This window comes from Equus przewalskii, chromosome 5 (assembly GCF_037783145.1).
Source record: "Equus przewalskii isolate Varuska chromosome 5, EquPr2, whole genome shotgun sequence".
In the NCBI taxonomy this organism is placed as follows: domain Eukaryota; kingdom Metazoa; phylum Chordata; class Mammalia; order Perissodactyla; family Equidae; genus Equus; species Equus przewalskii.
The window spans coordinates 66,785,032-66,801,986 of record NC_091835.1 but is presented as its reverse complement, the minus strand read 5'-3'; the positions used below and the strand labels follow the sequence as shown (position 1 = coordinate 66,801,986).

The 16,955-nt window shown below is 46.8% G+C and overlaps 2 protein-coding genes across 19 annotated transcripts in view; one reads left to right on the top strand and one right to left on the bottom strand.

Moving 5' to 3' along the window:
* The window catches only part of ASB8 (ankyrin repeat and SOCS box containing 8), a 30,814-nt gene extending 21,422 nt beyond the window's left edge, over positions 1-9,392 (top strand). For 3 of the 9 annotated variants that reach the window (XM_070621144.1, XM_070621147.1, XM_070621149.1), the window contains exons 3-5: positions 3,702-3,861; positions 5,536-5,640; positions 7,495-9,392. In XM_070621144.1, coding sequence (XP_070477245.1) covers positions 3,733-3,861; positions 5,536-5,640; positions 7,495-8,127 — 867 coding nt within the window. In that variant the 5' untranslated portion in view covers positions 3,702-3,732 and the 3' untranslated portion in view covers positions 8,128-9,392. Of the gene's footprint in view, positions 1-406; positions 1,136-2,384; positions 2,637-3,697; positions 3,862-5,535; positions 5,641-7,494 lie in introns of those variants that run through there. The other 6 variants (XM_070621145.1, XM_008513610.2, XM_008513611.2 and 3 more) reach the window with 6 other exon arrangements.
* A 1,087-nt stretch (positions 9,393-10,479) lies between these two features.
* The window catches only part of PFKM (phosphofructokinase, muscle), a 44,809-nt gene continuing 38,333 nt past the window's right edge, over positions 10,480-16,955 (bottom strand). For all 10 annotated transcript variants that reach the window (XM_070621138.1, XM_070621134.1, XM_070621137.1 and 7 more), the window contains 10 exons: positions 16,253-16,402; positions 15,759-15,829; positions 15,287-15,374; positions 15,061-15,213; positions 14,397-14,561; positions 13,270-13,331; positions 12,925-13,036; positions 11,451-11,550; positions 11,264-11,369; positions 10,480-11,021 (listed from right to left, as the gene is read on the bottom strand). In XM_070621138.1, the coding sequence (XP_070477239.1) occupies positions 10,877-11,021; positions 11,264-11,369; positions 11,451-11,550; positions 12,925-13,036; positions 13,270-13,331; positions 14,397-14,561; positions 15,061-15,213; positions 15,287-15,374; positions 15,759-15,829; positions 16,253-16,402 (1,152 nt within the window). In that variant the 3' untranslated portion in view covers positions 10,480-10,876. The remainder of the gene's footprint in view (positions 11,022-11,263; positions 11,370-11,450; positions 11,551-12,924; positions 13,037-13,269; positions 13,332-14,396; positions 14,562-15,060; positions 15,214-15,286; positions 15,375-15,758; positions 15,830-16,252; positions 16,403-16,955) is intronic.

Below are 16,955 nucleotides of genomic sequence, written 5' to 3'. Positions count from 1 at the left end.
CCGCTGCTTCACTCTTTACATGCACCACTGTGTGCTGCTGGCTTCGAAATGTTTGCATGTTTGCATGGAAAGTAAATCACTCAGAGGTGTCAGCTTCTCTCTGGGTGGGAGGGGTTACTGTCGGCAATGTGCGTCTTTTTCAGGCCTCAACATCTGGGCTAGTACACCTCTTGGGTGGTTATCTTTCTTTGGTATAGTTCCCTTTGAGGGAGGGCGGACAATATCCAGGAGGGTTCCGAGAAGCATCGATGCCTTCCAATATTATGAATAATGCTGGAAGTCTCTTTTATTTGCCAAAGACACCTCTAACTAACAGTTTAGTCTCCTATACAACTGAACCAGTGTAGCGAGGGTGGGAATAATCTGAGAATGAGGTGCCCAGGCAGATCTCTGATGGAGACAGTGGGAGGCAGCGCAGGGCACGCATGGCCCCATGCAGGCCTGGTCCTCCAGGCGCAGCCCCACAGAGTCGGTCCAACAGCCCGGCCGGTGAGGTTTTCGTCCACTTCAGCCGATCCGACCCCAGGGCTGCGGCCGAGAGGGACACATCTCGCCTGCGCGCAAAGCCTGTGGACGAGGCGAGAAAGCATCGCGTTAACTGGGCCTAGGTAGGCTGGAGGCTGCTTCAGGAGTCTGCGCAGTCGCGTCCCGCCTACGGACACTGGTCGGTGCGCAGGCGCCCTTCCTAGTCGTGCTTTGCATCCTGTAAACAGAGGGCCCTGCTGGGGACAACTTCTGCTTCCGGGTCACGCCTTGACAGCGGCTTTCAAGAGCCAGCTCAGCCCCGCGGTTCGGTGAGTGCGGCCCGCTGGGGGAATAGCTGCAGCCAGGTTCCCTAACCCGGGCACCTCGCCCAGTAACGCTTCCTCCACTCCCCGCTCGGGTCCGCGAGCCCTCGAGGCGGAGACATCGTTCCCGGCCTTGGGAGATCGGGGCGGGGGTTGGTCCTCTTCTGGGGCTCCCCTGGCGCAGATTGCGCGACCCCTTTTCAGTACTGGCCCCAGGAGACCTGCCGGGATTGCTGCGATCTTTGGCGCGCCCATGTGGAAAGTGACACCACTTTTCGCATTTAGTGCCCTTGCCCTCGCCCCTTAGCCTCGGCGAGACGAAGCTGCCGCGAGCCCTCCCCCAGCAGGTGCGGTGGGATTGGGGGCGCCGCTGGCTGGGCCGAGGGTCTCCCCGGCCGGGCGGGAGCCGGGGCCGCACTAGCACGAGAGCTGTTGAATGTCGTCTCTCTCCCACTTTGCTTCTAGCTTCGCAGTTAAAACCCCTTGGTGTTTTCTCTGGATCGAAGTGAAAGAAAACGGGAGAGAGAGGGCTTTCAGCTCTAGCATACGAAAGGGGCCACTTGGGGTCAAAGCGTGCACGGGCTACTGTCCAGAGATAGGTCCAGTTTAGATTTCCTTGACCCTTGCTGACAGTGAGTGTTGTCATGGTGCTCCGAAGTTTCACTCTTCACTGGGATCTTCGAGGCAGCAGCAGAGGACCAGTGGTCATATTCTGACTTAGGAGGCTTAGCCTGGAGTCCAAGGCGCCCCGAACATGATTGCAGGGTTTAGTTTCTTCAGATTACCGTGGCCCCGAAACGGTGAACAGCACCACTTTGGTCTAAGCCTTCCACTTTAGATGCTCTGCCTTCTGCCCCCATTCTTGGAATCGCTGACTCAAATGCACCTCTGCCTTTTTTTCCTTCTTCCTTGCAATAAAGAAGTATAAGATACAGACCCTTGTCTCTGAGGAGTTTAGTGACTGTTGGAGAGATTAAAACATATGCCAAGTCTAAGCTATCTCGAAAATTTCAAAGAGACATATAAACAAATGTATAAGCTTATTCATTCATAGCAAAGTAGGGGAGGATACCCAATAATCATTGACACCTCTTAATTGAATATTTTTAACTTGTTTTCTATTAATTAGTACTATATATATTTTAAACAGATAAATGGCTACTGATTAGCAAAATAGAAACTATTAGAGTCTATAGTACGTTACAGAAGGTATAAGGAGGTACTCCAAAATAATTTTAGGATTTTTCCCTAGTAATCATCATATGCATAACAGGCTTAATTACTGCAAGTCTTGAATTTTTTAGGATCTAAAGTAATAAGCTTTCCATTGGTTCAACAGATATTTATTGAGAACCTGCCATGTGCCAGGCACTATTGAAAATAACAGTGTATTTACCCCCAAGGAGCTTACAGTTTAACAAGAACACAGATTCCTTAACACTTAACCTGTCATGTGCCAGGCACTATTGAAAATAACAGTGTATTTACCCCCAAGGAGCTTATAGTTTAATAAGAACACAGATTCCTTAACACTTACGTCTAGAGAGCTGATACTGCATACTATATTTTCTCTAAAGTTTTTTTTTTTTTTTTAAGGAAGATTAGCCCTGCGCTAACTACTGCCAATCCTCCTCTTTTTGCTGAGGAAGACTGGCCCTGAGCTAACATCCGTGCCCATCTTCCTCTACTTTCTATGTGGGACAGCTACTACAGCATGGCTTTTGCCAAGCGGTGCCATGTCCGCACCCGGGATCCGAACTCACGAACCCCGGGCTGCAGAGAAGCGGAACATTCAAACTTAACCACTGCGTCATCGGGCCAGCCCCTTCTCTGAAGTTTTTGATAAAGGTTTTTCATAGAAATGCTCCACCTGGTTTGCTGTAATTTTAAATGTTCCCCAACTGGTGTATTGCTCTTATACAGTCAAATCTTTTACCAGAGTTGAATTTAAGTGTACTGCATTATTTTCTTCTATCCTAGAACTGTCATGTTGTAGTTTCAACATATATTTGCCCAAATCCGTTTCTCAGTTGTCACAAATGGCCAGTTATTGAAATTTTTAATTCATTTTGCACTCTTAAATCTGCTTGTTTTCCTACAACTGCAACCATGTGTCATTGTTGTGAACTTTGAATTTTTTTTTCTAATTTTATATAGTCACTCCAGAGTAATTATACTTTTGCATTCCTTCCTTATTTTAGACTATTACCTCAAATATTTCCCATTTTTTTCTTTGCTGAAGACATTTAAAACTAATTCACAGTTGCCTTATCATTATTAACATAGATGTATTTGTTCCATAGCTTTTCCCTCTCTTCTCACAGGTAACAATCACTTCCATACCCTTCCATCCGTCAATCAACCAATATTTATTAAATACCTCTTTTTGTGAGACTCTGTGGCTGGACTTACATGGGCAAAAAAGTAGAAGACAAGGGCCTTGACTTTCGATTGATTACAATTTAAACGGAAAACAATATGAACATAACTACAGTGCAAGGCCAAATGTAACTAAAGGTGGTGCTGATAATAAAGACCACAAAATTCAGAGGAGGAAAAGAGCATCTCGTGGCATCTTCAGCCTTTAAACACTCCCCTTCCTTGCCAGGTTTTATTTTTACACTACACAGCTCCATGGGGATCTTTGGGCCTCTTGGGGAAAGCTTATGCTAGATCGGCTCAGAGAACAGAACTGCGATTCTGAGAGTCAGAGCATTTATGTCCAGGTTTACCCAGCTCCCAAGCAACTATTATAATCTATCTCCTTATGATTAAGAAAAAATGATATTCGTTAATCATCGATCTCTTTGAAATCTGCTTTTAGTATTGGGAAGGCCTCAGAGAACTCCTAACTCTAAGGACAGGTATGCTCAGTGATATTGTGAATGCCTAAAACTTCTTCGTTTCAGGCAGTTTGGAGCATGTGAACATAATCTGAGCCTTGATGAGTTCCAGTATGTGGTATATTATGCAGAGTATTCAGAGCAAATACTCTCTCTCAGAGCGCTTGATCCGAACAATCGCTGCCATTCGGTCCTTCCCACATGATAATGTAGAGGACCTCATCAGAGGGGTGAGTGTGTTGTTATTGACACGAGAGTCCTTTGGGAGGTGAAGTGGGAAGGTTCCTGGGGAATCCTAGTAGATTACAGATTTGCAGTTTTGACTCAGCACAAGATCACAAGGAGTTGTACAGTCTTCCTAAATGTATTAACTTGACCATTAAAATATATTTTCCCTATGTTTTGCTTCTCCTCCCTTCTCCCTTTTGCTTTGTGCATCTGATATTTTCTTCGGGAAATATGTACTAGATAACCCTGGTCTCCTGTTCTTTGTAAAATCTCCGTTTGGCTATGGTGCTTATGGGATCCAGCAAGCTCAGTCTTCTACACGTGCAGTGCAAAGGGAGGAGGGAGGCGAGCAAAGCAGAAGTGGTTTTCAGATCTTTGTGGTTTACAATAATTACGTGGAGAGATATCACTTGCCTTCTATCTTAACAACAGCTGCCACTTCTAGTTCTCTAGAGAATATCAACCCCTAAGATGCATGGTAACTTTTAAGAAAACATCTTAACTATTTGCTGTCTAACCATGGCTATTCATTAATTCTGTTACATGACTAGTATCCTAGAAGGTCTTTGATACCTTTTTCTGTATATTATTCCTGTTGAAGAGAAGTTACAGGGTAATTTTTTGATCACTAGAAAATGCATCCAGATGGTTACTTCTGTACATTTTTTTTAACAACTTTAGAATCCTTATTTATAACCTGGAGCTCTGTAGCTGCTTCAGAGTTGTGTGGCACAGCTGTGAGAAGAAAGTCATACAGCATCAGCTTGTTCTCAGCAGAAGTGGGATCAGAAGACTCGGCAGTAGAAACTCTGTCACGTTCTAATTCTAGCTCTGCTGCTGAGTCATCTAGTGACTTTGGTCTGACTGGAGTATCTCCATCTCCTTTATCATATTTGAAATAGAAGTACCAGCAGGGGCTAGGTGGCAGAGAATGCTCATACTAAGAGGCTACTTTGAAGATATTTGTAAACAAAAAGATCTGGTTATGACGACCTTACTATTAGTGATGGTCATCTGTTGAACAGCAGAAAGAGCATGCCAGTTCTCCTGGCTTCAGTCTGACAGACTCACTTTCCTGACTTTTTCAGAAACTGGTGGCCATAGAAATTGGATTGCTTTTCCAGCTTTCCTGCCTGATGATAAGGTTCTGACTACTTTTACCATAAGGTTATGTCCTCAGTGATGTCCAAATGATCATCTGGCAGGCTACCTTGTGGAGAAACTTAATAGCTACCTTGTGAAGAAACTTAATAACTTGATCTAAGGAATTGACAGTTCCTTTCATTCATCTTCAGTGTATTCTCCTGGTTTGGATATTAGCATTATAATATTTAATTACAGTCATGCATTGCTTAATGATGGGGATATGTTCTGAGAAATGCATTATTAGGCAATTACAAACCTAGATGGTGTAGCCTACCACACATGTAGACTACATGGTACCAATCTTACGGGACCATGGTGGTTATGGGACCACTGTTGTATATACAGTCTGTCGTTGACTGAAATGTCGTTATGTGGCGCATGACTGTAACAGGAATAGAAACTGGGACCAGTGGTATGTTTACAGTACGGTCAGAGTTAGAACCCTCCTTCCTCCTGGACTCAGTGCTTAGTCTCATCCTGCTTGGTGAGCCAATGCTGAGCACACTGATTGAAGTCTCCTCTGCCCATAGGGAGCAGATGTGAACTGCACCCACGGCACACTGAAGCCCCTGCACTGTGCCTGCATGGTGTCAGATGCTGACTGTGTGGAGTTACTCCTGGAAAAAGGAGCCGAGGTAATGTTTTTAACACTGTCACAGTAATGATTTACTAAAACCTGAGCTTCACATATTCTTAAAATTTCTTGTCTCTTCTCCCATCTCTTCCCACTTTCTGGCTCATGGTAACATCAGCACAGCCAATATTAAAGCCAAATATAACGATAAATATAAGAAGAAGTGATCCTCAGGATTTCATTACTTCGCCTTTCTTTCTTATGCTGTTCATGGCTCCGGGAAGAGGGAATTTTATCTGCCCTTTCTCTCCCAGCCTTCCTTCTGGGGTTGTTTATATTTCCATTTAATCCTCTCATTGCCCACTGGACTGTCCAGGAGCTGTAAGTGCAGAGGCCCCTCGACTCTGATTAAATGTAAACCATTTGAGACCTGCCATGAGACGAGCACTTCTAATACCACTGTCCCTGGGAGATAAATATCATTAGGCAATCCCTTCCTCGGGACTGGGCCATTTGTGCCATTTCCACCCACGAATTATGTTCTGTTTTAGTATATCTTGTTCCTGTTTTCTTTCTAATGTGAGCATCTTAACATAAAAAACAGATTAATTTATGTTGGCATTAGCAAGAAGCAGCATAATACAATAAATGATTAAAAGAATAGACTCTGGTGTCAGACTTCATGGATTTGAATTCCAGCTCTGTCACTTCCAGCTGTGTGACCTTGAACAAATTATCTAACCTTTCTTTGCCTCAGTTTCCCCATCTGTAAAATGGTGATGATATGTTATCTTCTTCATAAGGTTGTAAAAGTGTTTAGAACTAGCATGTAGTAATTGCTAAGTAAGTACTTGTTAAATAAATTAGCAGTTTGGACTATTTGTGAGCAATCCCGAAGGTGCATATACTGAAGTGCTAATTTGAATCAGATTTGCCGTGAAGATGATGTACTGTCCCCAAACACACTGGTCAGTAAGCCTAAGGGGCCAGCCCCCAGCATCCTCATCTCCACACAGCCGTGTTATGCTCTACTTTTCATTATCTATTCCATAACTTTTGTGAGTGACCTTGAGATGAAAGCCAGTGACTAACATCAATGATGAAAGTGAAAATATCCTGGGAGAAAAAAGTTTTAGCTAAATAGAAGGTTAAACTCAGTTAAATCAGTTTTCTTTATTGCATTTTATAGGGGAAGATAATGTGCTACTTATAAATTTGGGTTTGAAGTTTTTGTAGTCTTCAAAGCTTATGGGTGATGTTGAGTTTTAGCAGCCATCTGCTTTTCCAGCATTGGCAGATTTGTGCTCTTTCCTCCACATGCTTCCATCTAGGTTGTCTTGTGACCCCATGGCATATTTTTTGCTAGGGGCTGGCTTGGATTAACAATTTGAGCTTCTGTACATGGATAAAGAGCACAGCAAAGCTATATGGGCAGAGCTCTGGCCTCATTATTTTGCAGCCTGGTTGCCATTAGTCACAGGATACAGAGTGAGTCGGGATAAGTAATATATTCCAAAACCTTTACTCTGGCTAGTAAATTCAAGCTGCTGTCCAATAAATGTCTGAGTAGTGTCAAAGACATAGTCTTCATCTTCTCTTTCTTTACCCCTTACTCCATGGTAGAGATTCTAGTGAATAGTAACTAAGAACATAGCAGCAAAAACTAAATAATGTAGGCCAGCTAATCAAGGCACATAAGAGTGTTGGTTGTTTTGGGGACAGTTCCTTTCCTGTTTGCTAAGCTCTTGTCATATCTCCCTCTTGATCAGCAGGACTCCCTGGGAAGTGCTTGTTGACTCTCTTATTCAGAAAATTACACAGCAAAGGTAGTGGATAAACACATGCAAGCTTCTCTGCCTGCCTATCTTCCTCCTAGTAGTCTATCTATTGTAATATAGTTCCTCCCTCTTTACAGGTGAATGCCCTAGATGGTTACAACCGAACAGCCCTCCACTATGCAGCTGAGAAAGATGAGGCTTGTGTGGAGGTTCTGTTGGAGTATGGTGCAAACCCCAATGCACTGGATGGCAACCGAGACACTCCACTCCACTGGGCAGCCTTTAAGAACAATGCTGAGTGTGTGCGGGCCCTCCTAGAGAGTGGGGCCTCTGTCAATGCCCTGGATTACAACAATGATACCCCGCTCAGCTGGGCTGCCATGAAGGGAAATCTTGAGAGCGTCAGCATCCTTCTTGATTATGGGGCAGAGGTCAGAGTCATCAACCTAAAAGGCCAGACACCTATCTCCCGCCTGGTGGCTCTGCTAGTCAGGGGACTTGGAACTGAGAAAGAGGACTCTTGCTTTGAGCTCCTCCACAGAGCGGTTGGACACTTTGAATTAAGGAAAAATGGCACCATGCCACGAGAAGTGGCCAAAGACCAGCAGCTATGTGAAAAACTGACTGTTCTGTGCTCAGCCCCAGGAACACTAAAAACTCTCTCGCGCTACGCTGTGCGCCGTAGCCTGGGACTTCAGTATCTGCCAGATGCGGTGAAGGGCCTTCCACTGCCAGCTTCTCTGAAGGAGTACCTGTTACTCGTAGAATAGGCTGGAGGAGATATTTGCATCATCACGTAGAGAACTCTGGGTGAGGCTTTTGCCTGTAGTACTGTCTGTCTGTCCTGAAAACAGGAAAAGCTGTTGTTCCTGTTGTGCGGTTTCTATTTCAAGGCAACGTGTCCCAACAGTAACATCTACATCACCTCCCCTCCCCAAACCAACAACCAAACAACAACAAAATCCCCCACTTTTGTTTTCTGTTTATTGCTTTCATGGCTTTTTATATTGTACTCTGCAAAAGAAGAGGTCTCCCCCACCAACCCCTTTAGGGAAAAAGTCAACAGTGCAACTGAATTTCTCTAGGGAGATGGAGAGTATTTAGAAGGTGTGTTTGGTTTTCCTTTGGGGACATGATTAATGTTCAGAAGAATCCTTCTAGAAGCATTTTAGTTGATCTGTGAAGAAGTTTAAGAAAATTTCAGCTAACAATTTCAGCCCAAAGATGAAGATACTACAACGTCAAATGGTGTGCAGATTCAGAACTGGGCTGGATGACAGCCCTAGAGGGCCACATCAGGGGGCGTTCGGAAGAGACTGGCTCCCCTTCTCGCCATCCAGCAGCCTTTGCCTCTTTTCCACGGGTGTGCCCAAGGGTTACAGTTCAGCAAGTTCATTTCAGAAAGATTGTCTTGCTGCTTTCCACACAGTAGAAGTGACAGCAGGTTCTGAGCAGTCCTAAGAACTTTTCTTCTAGCGCAGTTCTCTCTCTTCCTGAAAGCCAGTTTGCCCTAATGGCTTCGCCGGCATTTCCGGAACCACAGGCAGAGCAATCTGCTCTAGGGGAGGAGAGGGGCTGGCCTGCCTTTTCCTGTGGTCTTCATTCTCCACAGGAAGCTCTGCTAAGAATTTGGAGTTATTTTTCTTTCTGTTGTTTTGGAACCTTTGCTTTTTACTGATCTATACAAGGCGTTGGTGGAGGGGGTAGACTTGGGGAGTGGGGCAAGAGCATTCTAAGAGCTGCTTTTGAGATGGCCCACCTACCCCGAAAGGATCTACTTTAGTGAACTATACTTAGTCAACAATACTCTTCCTTTTCATGTTCCTAAACTAGATCAAATTATTACTGATCTTAGATGACCTGTATGCAAATTTGAAAAACTTTTCTTTTTTTACAACTGATTGGGAACTACAAATAAAAATGAACGGAGTCTGCTGACACAGCTAATTTGAAAAAGTATGTCTGCTTTTGTCCTTTTGCTGTTGGTGTTTTTTGCTCACTTAAGAAAAAAAGAAATAAACACTTCTAAAAGCAAGTCTGGCACTTTCTACTGTTCCTACTTTCTCCATATCATTTTATCACCCTGAGCCCCAGTGTCCTCGGCTCTGAAATGGGGTTGGCACCACCGCCCTCATAGGCTCTGTTGAGGACTCAGTGATAACAGTGCTTGACATTTATTGTTAATTTCCCTTCCCCTTAAAGAATGTACACAGAGCATTTGGCGGCTTGAATTCTGGACTCTGACAAGCCTTCTCAGTCACTATTTAGAACTGTTCTCGGGGCACAGCGGGTATAGTTTGGACAGCCAGCAAAAGTGGTGTACCAGAGAGAATCCCTCTCCCACCCCTGGTAAAACCTTGACCCTCGCCTGCTTCCTCAAGCAAGTGAGACTGGCTGGGGAGGAATACGTATGCCTGTGTTGGGAGCCAGGATCTGGTTACCGGAGGCTAATCTTAAACCTGCCATTGACAGGGCACCATCCTGTCAATTTGGGGTATAATCTGTAGTCCCAATCCTGAAGACCAACTGCCTTACATGGGCACTTGGCTATGAGGAGGGAGAAGCTATTGTTATGGAAGAAAAAACAAACTGAGCTGAATAAGAACTAACAACTTCCCAAAGCAGTACTTCAACCAACCCACCAAACCAAGTCCAGACTAGGTGTCTCTATTTCCCAGGCTTTCAAAATGTACATATCTCCCCACAAACGGAGTCTGGCTTTCATCCAGGAAGAACAGGGGGAAAATTGAGAAGGAAGAACCCTGGGTTGTCAGAGGAGGAGTAGAGATTGTGGGATGACTGGAAAAAAGCAACCCTGGGTAATGGGTACACGATCAAGAGGTGAAATACAACCTTATGCCAAAGGGATACTGGAGCATCCTGTTGGTGGCAGAGGAAGCAGGAGAGAGTAGTGTGGGAGGAGGGTAAGGACTGTGTATTGTGTTCTAGGACCCTGTGTGCCAGGTCAAGTGATGCTGCAGAAAAATAATCTAAGAGGTAGAGAGAAGTACATGGGGTGCTCACGTGGGCTGCATTTCCCAGGTGTGTCAGGGCAGAGTCTGGGGCTTGGGGCTGAAAGTGTTAGATTCCACTTGTGAAGATGATAACAGGAGAACCAAAAGCACAGTGACCAGTTGGCATTTATTAGTGTAGTTATTGTCTGTCACTGTAGTAAAAGTACTAGAGGAACCAAGACTTTGTTATCACAAAGAAATAAATAAAGCTTATTTTTAGGAAAATTCTAACCGAGTAACTGAAATCTAGCAGTGGCACTAGAGGAGCTCAGCCTTGTGTGATGGAGGAAACTGGGGTAGAAGTCTTGATAAATTCTACCTAAAAGGAGCTTCCACTCACTGCCCCCTGCCCTAGCTCCCTGGGCAGAGCTGATCATGGCTGCAATTACAGAATAAAAGGAAACCTAATGAAAAATGAGCTAAACACTTGAGAATACGTGGACTTGGATCTACCAGGGGGTGAGCTGACCATGATCAGACAATCCGTTCCTCTCACTCCAGAGGTTTAGGCAGGAGCTTCTCCAGACCGCTTCCGACTGATGTGCTCCAGGTGGGCGTGCTCTGATGTATCCAGGTCAATCTCATACTTGGCTAGGATCTTGAGGATGGGCCTCAGCTTCAGCCACCACTGTTCCTTGGGGATGCGGTGCCTACAGAGGAATGAGGAAGAAATGGTTTAATCTTTCAGCACCCCAGCCAACTTCTATCAAAGGCTTATGGGAAGAGGTTGAGCAGAAGAGGCTACATTTAGGGCACTGGCATCAGATCTGAAGTAGGTATGCCTACAGGTGTTACTCCTAAGAGAGAAAGATTGACGACACTGCACAGGCTGGGAAGAGTAGATCTTGAAACAGCCAGGGAGGGAACCACTCCAGAAAGGGGATGTACTCACTCGAAATCCGTCTGTTCCTTCAGCTCAGTCACTGGTTGAAAGACCAGGGCCCTCTTACGCATCCCCAGAACACAGCCTGAGTCTGGGGTATTGGCAAAGATCCGCCCTGCAATAAGGGATGGTCAGTCAGCTTCTATACTGGGGAACCAGGCCCTGTGGAGGGGGCTCACCCTCTTCTCCCACCTACCATTACGGTAACTCTCTTTGATTTTCCCAGACATCCAGTTCATAGCCTTGGCACCCATCTTAGTGGCAAAATTCCTATCAAATGGAGTTGGGCTCCCACCCTGGAAAAAGAATCATAAAAATTACAGAGGGAAGGATTCTAATGAAGTGGCAGAGATACCTGAATACACAGAGAAAAAGGAAAGAATGGGCCCCTGGCTTATAGCCAGAAACGGGAATCCAGAAGTCTAACTATGAAAGGAAATCCTAAAGCAGGGCTGGGAACCAGGGCGAGCTGGCCCAGCGTATTTGGCCATTTACCAGGTATGAGAGTAACTAGTTAGTTAAAGGGGATGGCTGGTCTCACAATTGCCTCTTCTAGCTCCATAGTTGCCAGATCCTGTTCATTTTACTTCTGGTTTTGTTGGCCACTCAGTCAATTCCCTGCCCTTCTTCAGCCTAGCAGCTTTTGTTGGTCACCATCAGCGATGACATGGAACTGTTCCTTGTGACCCAGTCTGGATGCCCTTGCTAGCACCTTAGAATAATACAAAACATCATGCGGAATTTTCTCTGAACTAAGGCAAAGTAAGTGGGAAAGTGGAAAGGAAGGACAAACAGGAAATAGGTCTTCATACATTATCCAGTAGCACCCCATTCCTGCAGGGGCTGATAAGCTCATACAAACTGAGATATTGGGAATTGATCTATGGGGAGAGAGAGGCCAAAGGTCATCAGTGCCTAAGAGGCATCAGCTGGAGACATCTGGAAGGGGAGAGGCCTCAGATCACTAGTACCATCTGTGAGTGAGGCCTCCCTTGGGGGAAGATTGAATGTGGGTGGTAGAAAGGAATTCCTTTGCCCTTGAAATCCCAGTTAGTGGAGATGGAGCCTAACACCAGCAAGGTGCGTGCACTTGTTCCACAGGTTCCTCATAGAAGGCAGCATGCAAGGTGTGGTGGGAAGAGCACTGGACAAGCTCATTCTAATTGTCACCCAAGCTAGATGAGTGTCCCTGAAAAAATTATTTCTCCTCTCTGGGCCTCATTTTCTTCATCTGAATCAGTGGTTCTCAACTGGAGACAATTTTACTCTCCCTCCCCCCAGGGGATATTAGGCAATATCTGGAGACATTGTTTAGTTGTATAACTTGGGAGGAAGGTGCTACTGGCATCTAGGAGGTAGAGTCCAAGGATGCTGCTAAACCATCCTACAACGCACGGAACAGCCACCCACAACAAAAGAATTATCCAGCCCAAAATGGCAATAATGCCAAGGTTGAGAAACCTTGCCCTAAATGAAGAGGATGGACCACATAATCTCTAAGGCCATTTCCAGGACAAAGATGTTTTGATTCTATGACTGTAGAGGATTGCAGGCCCATGCTCTATGGTGGCACTGAGAGCCTCCAGCAGATCAGAGGCCAGTGGGAACCCCAATAGCTATTGGGGGTTGTGGCTGCCTGGTGAAGGCCATGACTGGGGTGTCTTCCCTACCTGCTGCATGTGGCCAAGCACATTCTTCCTGCTGTCGAAGATGCCCTTCCCCTCCTCAGAGTACAGGTTGAAAATGAAGTCAGTGCTATAGTTCTCATTGCACTTCTCATTCCTGCCAGATGGAAACCAAAAGCCTGTGACTTCGGTTGCCTCCCCATCCCTCCACTCCCTCTCTCCCTTTGTAGGTTTTGTTCTTCCCTTTTCTATCTCCTCCCCTGGTTCAGGTTCTCTCCCTCTGTATCCACAGATTCCTCAGGGTGTCCCAAGCATGGACCCATTCTGTGGGCTAGGGCCAAGCCTGACTACTTTCTCTCTTTACTTAGGAACAAATCATGGATGAGGTACCTTAACACCAAGCCCCTTTTCACAGTTGTTTTCATCTTTTGCACCAGATGTTCAACATTCACCTGAAAATGAAACAGTACATCCTAAGCCTAGCTGGGGGTGGATAAGGTTGGGCAAATGCATAGATCTCTTCTTCCCCACAGGCCTCTCCAGGAGGGGAGAGCCATATGGAAGGGGCTGTTTACAGTCAAGGGCCTGAACTGGGCCAAATCCTTTAAGAAGTTCAGTACAGACTGAAATTTAAACAAAGGCTCCCTATGAGAAAGGCACAACTAGAAAAGGGAAAGTTCGAGACAGCTGTGGTAACCATTACTTTTCAGACCCTTTCTACCCACTCCCAATTTCCCTTTCCAGGGGTTTCTGGTTCCCCTTCTCTCAGAGGGCCGACTCTGCTCTCAGTGTCAATCTTTAAGTGGGTGGCTTGTATGTACAGCAGTGATTCACCTGGGAGGAACCAGCCCCTGCATTTGGCTTTGAGCTGGGGGTGAAGGTGGAAGACACCCACCCTCCACTCTTGGCAAGGGTTGGCTGGGTTCCTGGACTAGGGAGTTCCCTCCACCCACTGCCCTCCACTTTGTAGCTCTTTTTCCTCCAGTGAACTGGGATCTTGGAAAATAAGGATCATATGGTCCCCCTGTGAAACAGCAGTCATAGCCCCAGCCAGAGGTGAAAGAGGATCCCCCTCAAAAATGGAATGAGAAGGATCTGCTTTGGTAGCAAGGGAATCTGGAGGGCAGCAAGATACAGTAGAAAGATCACCAACTTTCTGAGTCAGTTAAACTACCTACTCACTTAGGAGTTTAGAAAAGTTTTTTAATCTCTCTAAACCTTTCTCATCTGTGATATGGAGATAATATCTCCCCTGCACGTCTGCTGTGAATATAAGATGCAAAAGTGCATGTAAAGGGCTTAGCAGCATGCCGTCCCTCAAAGAGACGGTTCCCTCACAGCTGCGGTCATCGTGCAAGGTCACCCGGGATGCCAGCTCTGTGCTCTGTCTAGTCTCCTCGCAGGACTCCACAGACCAACTGGGTCTGTCCTCATCTTGAGCTCAGGTGGCTGTAGGGACAGTGGGGACAGACATGGGCAGGGGAGAGCTATGTAGCAGGCTCCGGGTAGCCATCTACCTGCAGGTCTCGAATGGTGAATGGCTCCTCGAAAATGTAGGCCGCATCGGCTCCAGCTGCCAGTCCTGCCATGGTAGCCAGGTAGCCACAGTAGCCACCCATGGTTTCAATGATAAACACTCGACGCTTGGTACCTGCTGCTGACTGCTTGATGCGGTCACAGGTCTGCAAAGACAATGGGTCCCAGTCAGAAAGACAGGGCCAGAGATCTGATTCTTGTCACTTTTCTGGCCCTTGCCACAACCCCACTCTGGAACTACATCCTCCCCAGGCCAGCAGGGCCCCTGCACCTCATCAAGTTCTTGCTTTCAGGGACAGCAGACACATGCCAACCACACTGTGAACTCCTCTCTGGGGAAGGAAGTTGTACCTACCCCTTCTGTTGCTCAGAGTAGGGAAATGAGGCTGTATGACCTCAGAAAGGAAAGAACATCTGGTATACAGAGTACGGATGCATTTCTAGGTGAGAGGACTCACACAGCAAGGAGAACGAACACCACATGTGGTTAAATAATGTCTGTGTAAATGCCTGGGCCTGAAGAAGCACTTTTCAAACACTGCCATTCGGTTGGGGCATAACAAATAAGTCACTTTCCAGGACCAGACTCGGTCCAGGGACTATGCTCCCGGCCAGAAGGCCCAGGAAGTGGAGGGGAGCTCTCACCATGCAGATAGTATTGAGTGCGGTGTCAGCCCCCACGCTGAAGTCTGAGCCAGGGACGTTGTTGGAGACCGTGGCAGGGATGACCACAAACGGGATGCAGAGCTCGTCGTACTGCTTCCTGCCCTCCATCAGCTCCAGGCCCCCTGTGTAAGCCTGAGGAGAAGAGGGCAGTGAGCGGAGAGGGAAAGGTGGGAGGGAGAGAGGGAGAAACAGGAGGGGCACTCACCTCGAAGCCCCCAACGATGATCAGGCCTTGAATGTTGAACTTAGTGATGTTGGCACTGATCTGCTCGAAGCTCTTCCTGGGTAGCGTCCTAGTTGATTGAGCGGGGAGTGGTGTGAGGTAGTGGAATTTGGGGAAGAGACAGCAAAATTAGCAAAATTGAGCGAGAAAAAAGCTAGAAAGCTGAAGGTGCTTTATTTATAATTTCCTGACTTGTGCCATCTCCCCTTCCCCACCTCTTACCCCTGTCCAAGGACACACACGGGGCTCTAAATCCCAGAGCTGCTATTAAATATCTGAACTGGCATGTGTGCCCTCACAGATGCACATGACGTGAGCTTGTGGGCTGAGTGGTGTTCACCACGAGACAAGCATGGTGGTCAGAGCAGACCCTGACCTAATGAACTGACACCCAATTTCCAAGGGACACCTTTAAGGGGTGGTTAGGAGGAGGTGCTCCTGTAATGCCACTTACCTTTTAGTCCCAAGTTTAGAACCCCCTTGGCCAGTCCAGCCGCCAACGTAGCTCCAGCCAGCTTCCTCAATCTGCAGGGAAAGGCCACACAGGTCTACGTCGTGGACTGACACCACTTCTTGAGTTTAGACCCCACCCGATACGCCCTGGTTGGAAGAGGAAGCATCAGCTTTTGCCCAGCTCACTGAACCTCTTCCACCCTCACTGCTCATTCACAGACAGAAAGCACCTACTTATGCTGGGCACTGTGCGGAGCTTTGGGATAGAGAATTAAATAAGACGTGTTGTTTGGAAAGGGTTCACATCAGCGGCTTCTGTCTGTTCCTACTACCCTAAAATTAAATATCTACTTCTGCTTGAACCCTGAGAGGAGAGAAAGGGGGCGACAGACAGAGGAAGGAAAGAGAACGGACAGGTCACCTGCTACCCTCCTCCTCCCCGTGACTGCTCCTTGGCCCCCAAGTGTGCACCCTCCTTCCTCTGAGTCCCCGTACCTGGCCCTTGGCCAGGCCCTCGAAGCCATCGTGCACAACCAGCACTCGGTTGCCCTGGATGAGGCCAATTCTCACAGTGGAGCGGACGGCAGCATTCATGCCTGCAGCCGGGGCCCCCACATTCATCACGGCCACTGTGTGTGAGCCACTCTGTGGAGAAGGAAGCAGAGAGGGAGCAGGGGAAAGAGGGAAACAGAAATGCCAGTGGGGGCGGGGGGCAGGCCAGTAGGGGAGGCTGAACTCTGAGGCCCTTATGGTCCTGGGATCAGGACATCTCCCTGACAACTCACACCCCTCTCCCAGGGAACGCTAGCCCAGCTTGCTGCCTCATGCAATGGAAGGAAATTCTACCCCAAGTCAATAAATAAAGCTGCTGTCCCAGAGCCCAGACACTGTGATATAAAGAATAAGAGGCCTTCCAGAGCAGCGTTTCCTGAAGCGTGATCCTTGGACCACCTGTATGAAAATCCACCTAGAGAGCCTGTTAAACCCGCAGATTCCCGGCCCGTATCCAGATCTGAATCTCCTCTGAGGGAGGGGCCCGGGAATCTGCATGTTTAATAAGCAACCCAGATAATTCCAGTGTGCACTAAATATTGAGAACTGCTACTCCAGTAGAGGAGGTGGCTTAAATACACTTAAGACATGCTTATTCCAGAGTTTCCCAGAAGAAATAATACACAAGCTCTCTTTTCCATCCCTT